Here is an 18,610-nt window from a genome sequence, read left to right as displayed (position 1 = left end):
ACTGTTTCTTTTTGACATGTAGTTAAAAAGAAATTACTTCTTGGCCTAGAATTTTTTAAGAGTTTATTGCTTCTGTATACATATATACCAAAACATTGTTCTTCAACCTTAAAGTTACTGCTTCTTCCTTCTTTACAATGGAGAAATAAGAAGTAGGAGTAGAGAAATCTGTAAGGCACCTTCCAGCTCCAACATTCTATTTTTGTGACTTCACCAAAGAAGAAAAGATTAAAAAAAAAGCAGGGTTGCCTTTCCTATAGGTGAAGCACCCACATGATGTGATTTCAAGGAGTATTTCAAGGGAGATGGCCCCATCTCCCAAATAATATCTACCCCTAATTAGTTGATAACTAAAACTCCACCATTAGAATTTCCTTCTTTTGACTTAAGATTGTGACTTCTTTTTAAAGAGGGTGTACCATCTTCAAATTTATCCAGGAAATTAGTTCAGTATGAATAAGTTGATAAGTTCATCTCCTGAAAGGCTTTTGAAAGGCAGGAGAAAGACTGGACCCCTAAGTTGTAGGTAGATACCATCAAATAGAGAAAAGGACATAGAAAAGAAAAAATTGAGAAAAATTTCCAATTTTACTATTTTTGACACTGTTGCCCTTGAACCAAGGACAGGGTAAGAATAATGAAAGACCAGAAGAATAGGTGCTGTTTATATAAATTTGCAGGCCTGAATTTTAAGTCCCCAAAGTGAAAAAATTAGGCTCTTTCTTACAGTTAAAAAATAAAAATAATTTACAAAGGCTTTCAGTTTGTTTGGATTTTAACTTCTGATTTTGAGAAGTTAGTTAAACAGTAAATCTGATGTAGTGGGGAAAAACTCATACTTCATTTTAGACCATATCTATTTGGCTAGAGTGAAATGAGGAATTGGGCCAATTCTCTAAATCAATAGTCTCCAGAATTTTCTGGTAAGGCTCTCTTTTTGGTTTAAAAAAATTGGGCTTGATCTTACAGTATATACATATTTGCTTATTTATAAATTATAAACATTTACTTATAAATTAGTTACTTATTTATAAATTATGTAATAAGAGGAAGCATGGTATATGAATAGAGAACTGGCCTCTAAGGTAGGAAGACCTGGGTTCAAGTCCTGCCTCTGATACATACCAACTATGTGACCCTAGGTAGGTCATTTAACCTCTAATTTTGGTAGGCGACTACCTAACATTATTAGTTGCACAGAAGGTGCCAACATGCAGTAGTAGATGAAGTTCCTCACTGGGAGTTCCTTATACCAATAAATTGCACACCACCAATTATATATGTTACAAAATTTATATGTAAATTGAATTTTAGATGAGATAAATGGATGTGTGGCTATTATAATAATTATTACACAATGTCAATATTTATATTATAAAATTGTAGCATTTTCCTAGACTCCATTGGGATCCCCTGGAGTTTATTAAGTAGGAGAGTAATATGAGTAGACCTTTACTTTATCCATTTGGTAGCCAAGTGGAAGCAGGATGGATTGGAAAATCACTTCTAAGCTTTTTGGTGAAGCTCAAGTGAGGATAGATTGGAGAAGGTTGAGATTATGTAAGAAAACAGTGTGGAAGCTGTTGCAATATTCCAGGCTGGATGAGAAGAGGTCTGGCACTGAGATGGTAGCTGTGTGAGTAGAGAAGAGACATACAACAGGAAATATGGAATAAAAATAAGAATTCACATTTGATTAGATATATGAGGGGAGGGACAATGAAAAGGCAAAAATGACCCCAAAATTGTGATCCTGAGTAATTGGAAGAATGGTGGTGCCTTCTAAAGAAATAGGAAAGTTCAGAAAAGGCATGGTTTTCGGAAGAAAACTGATGTAATGATATTGTAACCCCTCTGGGCCTGCTCAACTTTTTAGACTCACTTTGTCCCACTCAAAGTGAAAAGGAGGTTAGGACAGGGCAAGGGGGACTCTCACTCACTGATTATAAACAGGGGGACACAAGTGCCAAGTAAGCTGGAGGCCAGAGAGATCTTTCCTTGTGGCACCTACTCTTCATACCTACGTAGCAATTGGATTGTAACTGCCTTGAAGAGTCAGCATAAACCCCAAGTTTGTGGAGGTGAAGGTGGAATGGAACCTCCAGCTGTTTGATGACATATCCTTTGAGACCAGACCTGACCCACAAGGGGCCACAGGCCACAATTTGAAGAGTATTGTTCAATATGATCAAATCAAAGGAGAGTTTCAGTTAAAAATATCAACATGTAACTCTGCTACTTATCAGCTGAGTGACCTTGGCAAATCACTTAACTTCTCTGGGACTTGATTTCCTCATCCATAAAATTAAGGGTTTGGCCTAGCTCTAAGTCTATGCAGCCCCTGTTGGGGCAGCCAGACTGTATCTTTTTGCCATTTTACTTAGGGTAGAAGAGAACCAAGTTTGCCAAGTATTCTCATTTTTAAAATTTCAAAATATATTTTACATACATGTAATTTACACTTTGTATTTTGTTCTGTGCTGGGTATGACAAATGAAAGGTCAGTATGTCTTACTCTGATAAAGTAACTGAGCCTCATTATTAATTGACCTTCAATTATTACGAGACTTTATTTTTTTTTCATTCAAAGTTCCAAATAGTCAACTGAATTTTTTCTATCCTTTTATTTTTCTGAGTATCTAAACTAATTAGGATCAGAGCCACAACAGGCGTAGAGTGAGCAGTGCTTTGCCATGGGGCAATAAATTTAGAAGGTGCTGTGAGCACTGTCCTGAAATGTTTTCTTCCCTGCTTCCCTTGGCCTTGGTGGTGGCTTTGTCCCACAACAAAATGTTTCCTCTGCCCCAGCAGCCATACCACAGGTGAGCCTCTTCCCATCCCCTCCCATTTATTCAGATACACACTTTGCTGGTTAAGGGTATGTTTGTTATATATCCATGAACAATCTTATCAGATTCTATCCAGTTCTCATTTGATTTGATTGATTCAAATACATAATTATAGTAATAACTCATGTTTCTGTAATAATTTAAAGTTTGGAAATTGCATTCTCTATATTGAGCCTAGGAGGTAGTAAATGCAGCTATTATTTCCTCTATTTCACATATGAAAAAACTGAGGCCCAGCAAGCCCCAAAGACAGAATTTGCTAATTTCACCACCTTTTTTTTTTGTCAATTTGAACCAAGAGTGAGAGGGAAAATTATGATAAAACAAAAAGAATAGCTGTTGCTTCCATCTAGTTGTGAGACAAATTTTTGAGTTTCAAAATAAGGAAAGATTTACTAATTGTGAATTTTATTTATATTACATTGATGATCCCTAAGGTATCTCCTAATACCAACCCCCCAACAGAATACTTCATTGTAAAAAGTACAGTTAAGCAAAATAAATACATTGACCATGTCTCACTCTATATTCTTCATTCTGTATCTAGAACCTACCACCTCTCTACCAAGAGGAGAGAAGTATATCTCATCAGTAAACTGTTGCTAAAGGTGATCATCACATTGATTTGAGTTTTGACGGTTTTTATTATTATGTCCCTTTCCATCATTATGGTCAGTGTATATAGCTTGTTCTTAGTTCTGCTCACTTTGTTTCATATCTGTTCATCCAAATTTTCCCAATTTTCTCTGAATAATTCCTATCTGTTATTTCTGATAGCCTATTTGGTCCCATGCCATAATTTGTTAGTCATTCCCCAATCCGTAGTTTCCATTGATTTTGTTACCAAACCGAGTATGACTATGAATGTTTTGTCATGTATGGGACCTTTGTTTATATCATTAATCTCCTTGAATTATATGTTCAGTAGAGGAATCATGGGGTCAATGAACTTGAATAATTTAGTGACTTTTCTTACATAGTTCCAAATTCTTTATCAGATAAGTTAGGCTAATTCATAGCTCTGGCAACAGTATATTGATGTGCTTATCCTCCTACAACCCTTTCAATACTGACAATTTCCATTTTTGCCCTCTTTGCCAATTTGATAGGTGTAAAGCAAAACCTCAAAGTTATTTATTTTTAATTTGCATTTCTCTCATTATATATGATGTGGAAATTTTTATAATGATTGCCCATGGTATACCAGATTCAGATCTGGAAAGGACCTAAAAAGCCATCTAGATCAAGCTTCTAATTTTAGAATGAGTAGCTGAGGTCCAGAGAAGTTAAGCAATTTGCCTGAGGTCCCAGATTTGGCAGTAAATAGCTCAGATCTGAATTTGAATTTGAATTTGAGGACTCTGATTCCATATTAGATGCTGATAACTTCCACTTCTTCCTCTAAAAACTATTTGTACTTATACTTGACAATTTAGCTGTTTCAGAGTGGCCCATGATACAGAGAGATACACACATACATATATACACAAATATACATATGTATACACACATATCTATACATATATGTGCTAATTCTTTACATATCTAGGATATTAGACTTTTATCAGAGACATTTGATGTAAAGATTAAAATGTTTTTTTGATTCCTGAATCCATTGTAAAGTCTCATATAAGTAGTAGTGTAACAGAAAATTCACTGGATGTGGGATCAAAATACCTGGTTTTGCTTTTTTCTACTCAGGAAAATCATATCTGCTTTCTTGGATGCTCTGTAATTTCTACAGAGCTGAAAGTGACTTGATCTTGGACCCCTTCCAAAGGAATTAGTCATGCAAATTACCCTTTATAAGAGAGTTTCACCTAGAAAGCCATGACACTGTATGGATCATGTTCCAGTTTTTAAAATGTTCTTTTGACATGCACATACAAGTAACTGATGGCTATTTCCAAGGTTATAACAATAGCTGATGTTTCAGTAGCTCTTTGAAATTAACAAGGTGCTTTATCTACACTATCAAATCTTGACCAGTATTAGGATATTCTGACCCCTACAATATATAATAGAAAATATCGTGACTTTTAGTGTAATTCACTCCCAAATCATTGGACATTCATTCATTAATCTCCACAATATTCCTTTTTTAGAAAGAAAAATGAAAAAAATTGTTTTTGTAAGGCAAGACAGGGTAGAAATTATTCTAGGTCTTCCAGTGAATAAACAGTAATGCAAATGAGATTGCCAGCATAAATAATGTGTTTGTAGCTCGGCAAGCCAGCTATTATATATATTGGAAGGGAATTGGACTTGGCTCAAAAGACCTGGGCTAATGTCCCAACTTTACCAGTGACCCAGGATGAGTTTACCTCTCCACACGTCAGTTTTCTCACCTGTAAAATGAGGGTGTTGAAATGAGATGATCTTGGAGGCCCTTACTAGCTATGACATCATATGATCTAAAACCGTAAAGAGATGAGATGACTGAAGGACAAATCAGAGATCTGAATTAGAATCTAATCCAAATATCTGATTTCTATTTTTGCAACCCCTTATGTATGAAAATATGAAACTAATCCCTTTTTATACACATGCATGCATATTATTTTTAAATGACATAGTGTTTATTAGGGCCTGTATATGGAAATCGGTTCTTTATAGTTTGGTGTGCTAGATGGGCCCCTGTCCAAATTTAGGAAGACATTTAAGTCTACTGAAAACCAAAGTCAGCAGACTTTGAAAGTTATTTCTATGTAAATATAAAGGTACTTTTGACATTATATAACCAAAATAAATCAAATAATATTTGGAAAGGACTTCTGATATATGATTTGACACCCATGCTTTGATAATTTGAGGTATAGACTAATTCACAGTATCCCACAGAAGGTGTGAAGAATCTTCTTTGAAATATGAGACAGCACCTTCCTCTCTTCTTTGTAGAGGCAGGGAACTATGAATATAGAATGCCAAAAATGTTAGGCTTTTGGTATAATAGTTACTTTTGGTTGTTTGCTTTTTTCTCTTTCTTTTTAATCTTTGTTATAAAGGATTGGCCACTGAGAGGAGGAGGGGAGAGTAACATATATGTATATAAACATAAGCATATGTATGTGTATATATGTGTGTGTGTGTGTGTGTGTGTGTGTGTGTGTGTGTGTGTATATAAAAACATAAGATAGGAGATAGGAATTCAATGTGTGATTTCATTGATATATGTAATTCCTTGGTGAATAAACTCCCTCTACCAATGTAGGGCATCACCTTTGCTGTCATGTATCATCTTAAAGAGTTGACAAGAGCACTGAGAGATTGTGACTTGCCTGGTGTCATACAGGCAGCATGTGTCAGAATTGGAATTTAAAGTCTTCCTAGTTTTTAGGTCTGCTCTCTAGCCACTATACCATGCTGCCTAAATATATATAAGAAACTGCTGAGAGAATATTTTGAAAATTATCTACTTTCATCAGGTAAAAGCTAAAAATCCTAATTACCCTAACTTAGTGATGTCAAACTCAAATAGAAATGTTTGTTTCTGTTATTCAGTTGAGTCCAGCTGTTCATGACCCCATTTGGGGTTTTCTTGGCAAAGACACTCTAGTGGTTTGCCATTTCCTTCTCCAGCTCATTTTACAGATAAGGAATGGAGGCAAACAGGCATAAGTGACTTGCCCAAGGTCACATAGCTAGTAAGTCTGAGGTCACATATGAACTCAGGAAGATGAGCCTTCCTGACTCTAGGCCCAGTACTCTATCCACTGAGCCACCTAGCTGAAATGGAGGACATTAAGCCATACATAAGAATCTCTCCTGGCTGCATATTGCCTTAGAAAAAAGTACATATTTACATTTTCTGTGTCCTATTGTGTTTCTATTCATTTTGTTAAGTATCTCTCAACTACATTGTAATCTGGTTCAGGCCGAACTCAGGAATATTTTGGGCAGCATGTGACCCCTGGGCAGCCTGTTTGACTCCTCTGCCCTAAATGGAAGCTGAAATGTTTCTTCCATTCCCACCCTACCCCAAATGTATTCTAATACATACACAATTTAAAGGTTTTGTGCATGTGTATGTATGTGTGTGTGTTTGCCTATAATTGCATAAAGTAAATAAACTAGCTGTTCATTAGATCATAGATTTAGGGCTGGAAGAGATTTGAGAGACCATCTAGTCCAAAGCCCTTATTTTGCAAATGAAAAAACTGAATCTGAGGGAAGTTAAGTGACTTGCCCAGAGTAACATAGTAATATTATAATAGTGATAAAGGCAGAATTAAAACCTAGGTCCCCTAACTCCAATTCCAACACCTGTCCACTATATCAAGTCATGACAGACATTTCCAGCCAGATTAATGCTTTTATTTTCCTCCACTTTAGAACTTAATTGCTTGTAAGAGGTACAGAGAAAGGTGTTAGAGTTTACCTGAAGTCTGTAGCCATAGGCCACCTCGCCACAGTAAAGGCACAATAATGGCTGGAGGTAGCACCAGGAGCAGAGGATTATTCTTCATCCTTGCAATGACTGTACAAATTTCAAGCCTGCTTAATTCAGCATGTCAGCTCAACATTTTTTTATCCCATAGGACCAAGTTTGGGGGGTGGGGGGGATAGTAATGTTTTATTATCCTATTCATTTTGAATAGCATATAAATTACTAATGATCCACAAGATTACAGAAAGCAGGATGGAGCAGTGGAAAGTGCATTGGCTTTATATAGATGAAGGATTTGCATTGTGTCAGTGACCATGGCACTATCTGCAGGGTCTTGGGCAAGTTGTTTACTCTCTCTGGGCCTCAGTTTGCTGATGAAGCTAAAATAGATAATCTCTATGGTCCTGTCCAGCTCTAAAACTGTGATTCTGTTATCTTAGTTCAGGGTTCTTAATCTGTCATGCCATGGACCCCTTTGGCAATGTGGTAGTCTATGGATTCCTCAAAATAATTTTCTTTAAGAATTCATCATTGAATGACATGCTAAATTTCAGTTACAGATGAATGAACATAAAAATGTTTTTTTTCACATCTAAGTTCACAGACACCTTATAATCTATCAACCCTTTGGCAGTCCGTGTACCTCAAGGGAAGAACCCTGCTCTGAGATGACAACCAGAGAGAATGGCTAAATTGAAATTAGTTTTTAGGAAAAAAAATCACTTTGCTGTGCTGGTCCAACTGCTTCAATGCTGAGAATCTGCACAGGTTTTCATGGGAGACAAAGAGGGGGCAGTTTCTATGGGAACACAGTTAGCCTCATCTGCTATTTCCCAAAACAAGCTGCTCAGTACAGGCTCCTAGAGCATCCTCTCCACACGGGGCCAAGAGTAATCACATGTAGGCCTCATTTTTCACAGGAGATGGGCCTGCCTGCCCTTGAAAAGTTAGATGCAAATTGAATTTTTGTAAATAGGTATTAAATGCGCTAGGGGAACTGCCTGTAAGTATAAAGCAGCGCTGATGTGAGTATTGTTCTGAGTCAAGGAAGCCTCTGGGAATCCAAATAATCGCCCCTTCAGCAGCAAGGTATGGTTGAGAAAGGATCTGCCTTTGAAAGCCTGGAAGCCCAGAGAGTAACTTAAACACTTTAAGCCTTAATTTCCTTACCTATAAAATAAGGTTGTAATAAATTATTTCTGAGGTCTCTTTATTTCTAAATCTATGTTCTGTTTTATATGATTAGAGTTTGGGGCTTTGTTTGTTTGCTTGTTTGAATATAGACTTTCATGAAACACAGAAATTGAAGAAGGGAATATCTTGAATGCCAAAAGTCCAGAAGCATGCAAACAATCTGAAATTTTCAATAAGTATGCTAGGGACTGTGTTGGGCTCTGAGGATTCAAAGAAAAAAAAAATGAAACTATACTAGCCTTCAGGGACTTTGTTGTCCGTTGTCCATTTGGTGTTTAACTCTTCATGACCCTGTGGGCCATATACTGTGGCCACCAATACTGTGAATGGGGTTTTCTTGGCAACAGTATTGGAGTGGTTTGCCATTTCCTTTTCCAGTAGATTTCTGGTAGATTAAGGCAAACAGAGGTTAAGTGATTTGCCCAGGGTCACACAGCTAGTTAGTGTCTGAGGTCATATTTGAACTCACGTCATCTTGACTCCAGGCCCAGCGCCCTATCCACTGAGCTACCTACCTGCTTCGAGGACCTTACATTAAAAGCACTAAGTTAAAGGATAAAGTAGGTAAGGAATAATTCTAGAACTTAGTTCATATGCTCCAGAAAAACTGCAAAGCTCACAAATTTAGAGCTTGAAGGGGTTTTAGAGGTCATCTAGTCTAACCTCCTCCTTTCACAGCTGAGAAATCATAGGAATTATAGATTTAAAAAACAGAAAGATAAAGTAAGAGATCACACAGTTGCTAAAGGGAAAATGAATGAATGAATCACTCATCAAGCATTTATTAAACACCTACTATACGCCAGGCTCTGTGTTAAGCATTGGAGATTGAAAAACAAAATCAAAACACTCCCTTCACTCAAGAAGCTCACATTCTAAGTGGGGAGCCTGTGTGTACATGCCTAGGTATATACAAAATCCAATGAGGCAGATAAAAAGTAACCTTGGCAAGGAGCCCAAGAATTGCCTCCCAGAGAGGTAGTGTTTGAGCTAAATCATGAAGGAAACAAGAGAGTCCAAGGAGAGGTGAGGTAAGAGAGCATTCCAGGCAAAGGGCACAGTGCAAAGGGATTGATAGGAAATGGAGCATAGTGTATGAGAATCAAAATAGCTTGTATGACTGAACCATGGAGAATATGGAAAGATGTAACATGCAAGTGGAACAGCTAGCTGGTGCAGTGGATAGAGTCCTGGGCCTGAAGTCAGGAAGACTCATCTTCCTAAATTCAAATCTGGCCTCAGATTTATGGCTGTATGACCTTGGGCAAGTCACTTACTCCCGTTTGCCTCAGTTTCCTCATCTGTAAAATGAACTGGAGAAGGAAATGGCAAACTACTCCAATATCTTTACCAAGAAAACCCCAGATGGGATAGACTGGAAGTAGACTAGGAAAGGACAAGACTATGACATACTTTCAAATACCAAATGGAGAAATGTATATTTGATCCTATATGTAAGGGAGCCATTGACGTTTATGAAATAGCAGAAGAACATGGTCGGACCAATGCTGTAGGAAAAATCACGTTAGTGGCTTTGTGGAGAATAGACTACAGTGGGAAGAGATCTGAGGCAAGCAGGCAAGAAGTGATGAGAGCCAGGGTTCTAACTTAGCACCCCAACTCCTATTTCTACCTCATCACACTGTCAGATGTTAAAAATAGATTACTGACCCTGAGAAATCAATGTTACCCGGTTTTGAGTGAGGCTAGGAGGAAATGTACAGAACAGTAGAGATCTTTCAGTGTCCCTGGCATTCCATGCAAATGCAGATTTTCACACGCCTTTTTGGGTTTATTTTTCAGTCTGCTGACTGTAGCATCAACAGTGTGAGGGAGGTCTAGTTCACACTGGGTAAGTTCCAATCATGATTAGAAAAACAAACCCCAAAATGCCTTTATTCTAAAGAAAGTCAGCGGGGATAATGAAATCCTCAGGAACATCATAAACCTACAGATTCCTACATATAGAATTCTAGGCAGATGAGCCAAGTTGAGTTTGTGTGTTTGTAAGTAAATAGAGTGGAAAAAAAGCTTCAGCTGCTTGTTTCTTCTGGGTTTTTTGCAGGGAAAAAATGTTTTGATAAATGACATTCAAGCTTATGAAAAGTACTTGAAAATCCTACTCAGTAGGAAAGGGACTTCATTTTAATGTGTAATAGTTATATAAATTATATGGTGCATATATGTGTATATATATATATATATATATATATATATATATATATATATAATATATAGCGTGTGTGTGTGTATGTGTGTATATATATATATAGTTATTTGTTATTTCAGTCATTTTCAGTCATGTGTAACTCTTCATGACCCTATTTGGGGTTTTCTTGACAGAGAACTGAAGTGGATTTGCCATTTCCTTCTCCAACTCATTTTACAGAAGAGGAAACTGAGACAAACAGGGTGAAGTGACTTGCCCAGGGTCACATAGCTAGTAAATGTCTGAGGCTGGGTTTGAGCTCAGGAAGATAAGTCTTGTTGACTCCAGTCCCAGTGCTCTATTCATTGTGCCACCTAGCTGCCCATATATAGTTATAAATTCTGTAAATTATGTTATATATTATTATATAACTATATTTGACATATAGTTTCTGTATACATTTATATGTGCATATATTTGTGCATAAATATGTATTTATGTATGTTTTGTGTGTATGTACACTCATACGCAAGAAACCGCATAATACCACTGGAGCATGGATCAACTTTGGAGTCAGGATAACCTGAGTTCAATTTCTGTCTCTGAGACATACTGCCTACGTGTGACCATGAGCAATCACTTGCAATTACTCAGTGCTTCCATGTGCTGATCTGCATTGGTATTTCCTCACCAGAAGATCCCTAAAACAGTGAAATAGCAGGTCTGGTAAAGGTGCTAGGTATTAATCCAGGTACCGTGGATAAAATGGTGAAAGGCTCATAGTCCTTAAACCTTAAAGGGTTTACAGTCTAGGTAGCAGTAGAGACATGTATAACAGACCAAGTGGAAACAACATACATAACTAATTATGAAAATAAAACAGGTCATTCATTTCTATTACATGGAACAAGCATCTACTAAGCATTTGTTATTGACACCATACTGGGGTTGGCACTGGCAATACAGAGATGCAAGACAACATCCTTGGCCACAAAGGACTTAACACTCTCCTGCTCATGTCAGTCAAGCAATAAGCATTGTTGAGCACTTCTGGGATATAAAAAAATAGATTTCTTTGTGGGAGAAGGTACTTTGGGCTAGGGGATCAGGAAAGGCTTCATTTAGGGAGGGGAATGTTTGAACAAAGCACTGGATGAAGCTAGACATTCTAACAGGCAGAGGTCAATAGGGAGTGTATGCCTGCATTCCAAGGCATGGGGAATGGATTCCTTGCATGGCCCAATACCTCCCAGCCCTCCCAGGCAACTCTGTAAGACTATGTTGTTCTGCATGGGTAGAATTCCTCCAACCACTGAGGGGACAGATTCCAACCAATAAGTAGATGCCTACTCCAAACTTTTGATATAGAATATTCCTGGAGGAAACTCTTCCCACCCTTCCATCTGCTCTAATAATTCTATATGTTCTATATTATAACTCTATTACAATATGATAATATATTGATATGTTATATAAGCAAAATATGGTATCATATGGGAAATATTATAATACAGTATGATAATATACATTACAAAATGATAATTCCTGCATTGTATTAATTGAAAACACCTGTAAATAGCAGTGGAAAAATCCAGTGAATATTTCTGAAGATTTTTTGCTCATATTAAAATGAATAGATTTGCAATAAGTTTTTAATTTGGAAGAGCTAAAGGGAATATTTAAGAAAATTAATGTCAAATATAAATGGCTGGTTGCTAAGAAACAGTTCTCCCCTTTTAAGTAAATTCTCAGAACAAAACTTTTATAAGGTCACAGTTTTTGCAGAGGAACAATAACTTGTATTAGTTACAGCTTTTCCTCTGTTGGGGGCCATGTGTTTGTAGGTAATTACCCACTTGGGAGAGCAACCCACATCTGTGGAGGCTGTGCTTATACCCTCAGTCAAATATGGGTAGTGGGAGGGGGAATGACCAGTTGAATTCTACCAAATAAATTATTTTGAAAATAGGCTGCTAAGCCTTTTGTTTTCAAAATCTGTTTGTGCGTATGTGTGTTTATGTGTACCAAACCATAGGTGAGTGTTCAAGCTCTAGTCCTCCATTTTAAAATATCTTCTCACCAATGTGCATATTACTATTTTTTTAAATCCCTGTTTACTTCTTCCTTTTCCCTGCTTTTATTTTTGATCACTCTTAACCTTTTCTCCATTTGATATAAAAACGTATTAACATGAAACCCATTTCTCATTTACCTATTACTGGCTTCCAGAAAGATTGCCTGGGGAAATCATTTCCACTAAGCTGTTTGTTACCCTCACTCTGGGGACTGGCCCTTAACTACGCTCAAGTCTTCAAGATGATATGACAAGTATCCTGTGAGATCTAGGATTACATTCCCTTGCTTGAGACTGAACATGACTTAGAGCAGTTTAAAGTTACAACAGGTTTTCACACATCATTATGTCAAAACATGGCGTTTGTGTAACTAAAAATTGGCCTGTGTTTCCTTTTATTTTCTATTTTGCTTATTGAAAGTTATCCTCTCATTTTGAGAAATTAGGTTCCTTGCTATCCAAGCCTCAAGCTGTTATTTCTACTGGCCTGTTCTCAATATTAAATATCAAGTATGCCTTTCTATTCACAAAGTCAATACAAAAGTCTCATGAGCTGTACAAAGACAATTAAATAATTTTAAACCAACCAAGTAAAACTATATATATATATATATATATATATATATATACACATATATATACACATTTATTATTCATTAATTAAATCCCTTAATTCAATATTCATTATTATATATACATATTTATTTATTTGCTTGTTTGTTTGTTTATTCATTTACTTTTGTGATAAACGCAGGTGCTCAGCAGGTGGCTTGCCTAGGGAAAATGCTAAGCTATAATTTCGCCACTAGGTGGTGATATTGTTTAGCATCACTGTAATTTAGGGCCAGAAGTGAAATTAGGGGAAAATACCATGTTTTGCCCTAACAAGAGGTCTCTATATGTTTCATGGTGAGTGTTGTGAGACTGTTCTATTGCTAACTTATTGTCAGTGAGATATCCTGTGAATCATTAGATTACTCATAGCAGTGATCAAACAAACAAACAAAAACAACAACAACAACAACAACCACAACCACAACCACCTTGGTCTTAGGCTTTTGGTTGCTGGCTCCGAAGTTGACATCATTTGTATGGGACAGTATGCTCTAAATATTTTTCTAGATGACAAAGGTTATGATAGAATAGCTTGGTTAAATGTTTTAACCAAAATTGAAATCACAAAGCATTTTGGTGACACAGCTGGTCAATCAGAAAAACAAAACCATTCAAAATACACAAAAAACAAAACTAATTCAATTGCATTACACATTCAACAAACATTTACTAAGTTCTTGCTATGTGCAAAGTACTGGGATAGGCCTGGCAATTCATAGACAAAAAACAGTCCTACCCACAAAGAACTTAACATTCTACTGCCTAAGCCAGTTAATCACTCAGTAAACAAGCATTTATTAAAACATAGGCTAAATTCTGCCTTACAAGGAAAGGCAAAAACAAACAAACAAACAAACAACAATCCTTGCTTTCAAAGAGTATACATTCTAATGGTGGAGACAACATGTACCTAACTAGATATAGTAATATACAGAATATCTGAAAGGTAATCCAAAAGGTAGTTCTTTAAATCTCCCCTGTAGAAGGTGGGATTTGAACTGAGCCAGGTAACTAAGGCAAGGTAGGCGAGGTAAGGTAACTTACCTTGGTTGTTGGAAGGAAGGCAAGGTAACTAAGAGAAGACAGAGCATTCTAGGCATGGGTGACAGCCTACACAAAGGCATAGCCTGGGAATGTTTGAGGAACTAGAAGTCAGATTGGTCTATTGTCAATAAAGATGGCCTGAGAGAAGGTAAAGTTTTTGTTCCTTCAGACCACATTAGAACCTAGGTCACAGAACACCTTAGGATCTCTTGTGTTGCTTTTTTATGGTAACCAAATGTTAGATTAAGTACAACTAGATTCCTTTATAGTACTGGGTATTAGGGCCAAGAGTAACACCTGCTTTACAAGCTATTTCATGAGGCTTTTAATGTAAGTAGCCACATTGTTGTTATACCAGGGGCAAGATTTGACCTGTGGTATATCCAACTCTGCATATAGACAAGCCCTATCAGAACAGCATTCTACTAAATTAAAAAGACTATGGCATGGTTAGTCTCTGTGATTTCTTCCACTGGGATCTCCCAATATAGAAACTCCCTCCACACATCTGGATGGAGATCTGTAATTCCTTTGTGATAGAGTGACTGACTTATAGTCTTAAAGAGTTGACACTAAGATCTTCTAGAGCTAGTACCACTTAGAGACCGGACGTGAACCAGGTCCTGACTCCAAGGTCTTGCCCTCTATTCATTATGTCACACTGCTTATGAAAGTATCGATGAGAGAATTTGGCTATATTTGGGGCTCTCATTTGTTGTTCAAAATCAGATAGTTTCATGACCTAAGGGGGAAAAATTGTTTTGCGCTCAGAGAGTTACAGAGTGCTCTCTCCTGCACATTCCTATTTGGAACTATGATGGCATCCTAGGGGGGAGGAATTTGACCCAAGGTTTGTATTTAGAAGTTGTGCTTTATTTTTATTGAGTTAGGCTTCAGACTTTGGTTCAATCAAGTACTGTTTCTACAGAGGTAGGTGAGACGTTAGCAGAGACAGGGCTTTGAGAACTCAGCAAAGAAGGTGTTTTTTTAGAATTTAATTGTTTGGGGGCAGCTAGATGGTACAGTGGATAGAGCTCCGGCCTTGGAGTCAGGACCTGAGTTCAAATCTGGCTTTGGACACTTGACACTTACTGGCTATGTGACCTGGGCAAGACACTTAACCCTGATTGCCTCACCAAAAAGCAAAATGAAGAAAACTTAATTATTTGAACATTTTTATTATTTTCCAAGTAAATGATGCCATTTACAATTTTAATTATAGGTGTCCCACCCCCGGTTGTGATGGCTCTGGACATATTACTGGCAATTATGCTTCTCATCGAAGGTATGTAAAATGATACTTATCCTTTTTTTCAAATATATTGTGTTACTGGGATAGCAGCAGAACATAATGCTTGCCTAGGACCTGCTGACCAGGCTTTATATGGACATGCTCAGTCTGATACCAGTGAGAGAATTTTGTTATAGAAGATGTAGGCTGGCTTGCATAGATTTTTGTAATACTATCATTGTCACTATGTCACAGCTCCTTAAGATGAAATTTTCTCAAACGGGCCCAAACATCACCTACGATAAGCTTTGCCTTGAACTTAGCATTGCTCAGAGGGAAGGAAAGAAGTCTTCCCTAGCCTTGAAATAGTCCAAGAAAAGCCAAAGAACCAGTCTGCAGTCTAGGATTTGTATGTTATCATCCCCACAAATCATAGCCATTGAGAGGCAAACACATTCTTTTAGACACTGGGATTTTAACCACAAAATGAATGGTTCATGTTAGCAGGGATCAACAAAACTTATAATTACATTATAACTTAACAATAAAAATTTTATGCATGGTACTACAAATATATACCTATGTGTATATATACACATATTGTATGTATATATATATATATATATGTGTGTGTGTGTGTGTGTATGCATATGTGTGTATGTATGTACACATACATATACATACATATATTATTTGAAACATGCTCTGCCTGGTAAAACTATTTGATCATGCAGGATAGGAAATTTTATATTGGGAGTTATTTGAAAAAATCCTTTGGCACACTGTCAACAATAGTGAATCTATTTCATCTGGTGATATAAAATGTGCACCTAGTTTTTGCCCTGGATTAATGTGGCCTGTACAGTTATAATGATCATAGAGGTAAGAGAGAGTCAATCAGTAAACATTTATTAAGAGCCTGTTATGTGCCAGGCACTGTGCTAAGCACTGGGGGGTACAAAAAGAGGCAAAAGACAATCCTTGACCTCAATGAGCTCACAAGTCTAATGGAGGAGACAAAAAGCAAGTATGTGTAAATGAACTATATGAAGGAAAAATATAAAACAATTAAAAGAACAAAGGCATTAGAATTAAGAGGTTGAGAGAGACTTCCTGTAAAAGATGATATTTTAATTGGGACGTGAAAGAAGCCAAGGAAGCCAGAAGGTAAAGATGAGGGGGGAAAGCATTCCAGACATGGTAGAAGCCAGAGAAATGCCTGGAGTGGAGATGGGGTGTTCTGTTTGAGGAACAGTAAGGAAGCAGGGAGGGAGGAAGACTGGAAAGTAAGAGGGTGTATGTGTGTGCGCGCACATGCGTGTGTGTGTGTGCGTGTGCGTGTGTGTGTGTGTGTGTGTGCGTGTGCGTGTGTGTGTGTGTGTGTGTGTGTTGGGAAATGGATAGGTTATGAAGGACTTTGAATACCAAACAGGATTTTTGCTTTATTTTATCCTGGAAGTGATAGGGAAACATTGAGGTTTATGTGCCTGGGCAATCAAGTTCATGTCTTGCTTGTTTCTTCATATACAATTGAGCTATTCAAACCTTTCCTGGAGTGGGGAATATCTATTTTGCATTTGAAGACCCATTCCAGTGTCTTTGTAGCATTTGCTAAAAGCCTTTACTGAACTCTCACTGGGCCAGGGTTAGTTTGGGATACCTATGACACAAAGAGTTCAAGATGTCTCAAAGGTAGTTGTGGATGATTGACTGTAGCTCATAAGGGAGACTGGGGCTAGATGTACAGATCTGGGAATCATCTATAGAAAGATGAAAACTGAACTCATGAGAGCCAATGAGATCACCAGTGAAATAGTATAGAGGAAAGAAATGTGTCTATTAAGTGACTGCACTGTGTTAAATGTTATATAAATATTATTACTATTTTCATTTGACAGATAAAGAAACTGAAGCAGAGATTAAGTGAGTTACCCAGGGTCATACAGCTAGTAAATGTCTGAGGATGGATTTGAACTTAGATCTTCCTTTCTCCAGGTCCAATACTCTATCAATATACCACCTATCTAGTATGGTTGGTATGCTTGTTGACTAACTTTGTGGTCCAGGCAATAGACACACCTTGCAGCCGAGGTGAGAACAGCACTGGTTCTCTGTTTGGGTTTGCTTGTACTGCCCTCATGAATCAGAATTAAATGGTTAGAGTAGTGTGGAAGTCACTTGACTTTGGTTACATTCAATTTGATCACTTTAGATTGTGAGATTCTCAAGGACAAGGAATGTCTTTTGCCCTTCTTTGTATCCCAGCAATTAACACAGTACCTGGCACATAGTTGGCATTTAATAAATGCACATTGACTGGCACAATTTTGGTTGAAGGTTAAATTAAAAACTGTGGTATCTTTTTTTTTCTTTTTACCATAAGGATACCCAATTATCAGAAATTGTACCATGGTAGTTGATTTTAAAGTTTACATTTTTTAAAAAATTATACTTTGGACAATATGGTCTAGAAAGTCATTGCTGACATTTAGAATGGTTGATCATATGAACTACTACATTAGACCAGGTCAGTCTGAACATTAAGTTAGCAGTATTTGTCTGGGCCATGTTTTCCATGGTGTTAATATATAGAAAGAAAAAATATATACACACATATATGTGTGTATGCATACACATATATTTATGATGTATATAATTATGTATGTTGTATATAATTATATATATGTATATATGCACACATTGCCATCGGAGAGCATTTGTTGGGAAGGTTCTGTTATATACATATATTTATATATTTTATGAATGCATTTCTTAATGTGTCTATGTATTTAACATGTAAGCTCCAGTTTCTATTCTATAGCCAGACAGGTTACATCTCCAGGGTACCTTACAACCCCAAGAGATTTGTGGGTTTCTCTTCTCTACTGCTATTTGTTTAAGCTACTCTGCTGTGTTCCCTCCATTGTTAGGGGCCTGTTATTAGAACCCCAGTTTCGTTTAACCACTCAACATCAATTAGATTTTACAAAGATTTAGCAAAAGGAAATAAACAAACATCACCTTCAACACCTGAGGACATAGTTTCCTGTAGAACATCTCAGTGGGG

The 18,610-nt window shown here is 37.0% G+C and overlaps 1 protein-coding gene across 3 annotated transcripts in view; it reads left to right on the top strand.

Moving 5' to 3' along the window:
- MYT1L (myelin transcription factor 1 like) overlaps positions 1 to 18,610 on the top strand; it is a 685,202-nt gene that overhangs the window by 580,136 nt on the left and 86,456 nt on the right. For all 3 annotated transcript variants that reach the window (XM_020965838.2, XM_078149744.1, XM_078149745.1), the window contains exon 18: positions 15,535 to 15,597. In XM_020965838.2, the coding sequence (XP_020821497.2) occupies positions 15,535 to 15,597 (63 nt within the window). The remainder of the gene's footprint in view (positions 1 to 15,534; positions 15,598 to 18,610) is intronic.

Source organism: Phascolarctos cinereus, unplaced genomic scaffold, assembly GCF_003287225.1.
Source record: "Phascolarctos cinereus isolate Bilbo 61053 unplaced genomic scaffold, phaCin_HiC Scaffold_2;HRSCAF=192, whole genome shotgun sequence".
NCBI lineage: Eukaryota > Metazoa > Chordata > Mammalia > Diprotodontia > Phascolarctidae > Phascolarctos > Phascolarctos cinereus.
This window is presented reverse-complemented; position numbering and strand designations above follow the sequence as displayed.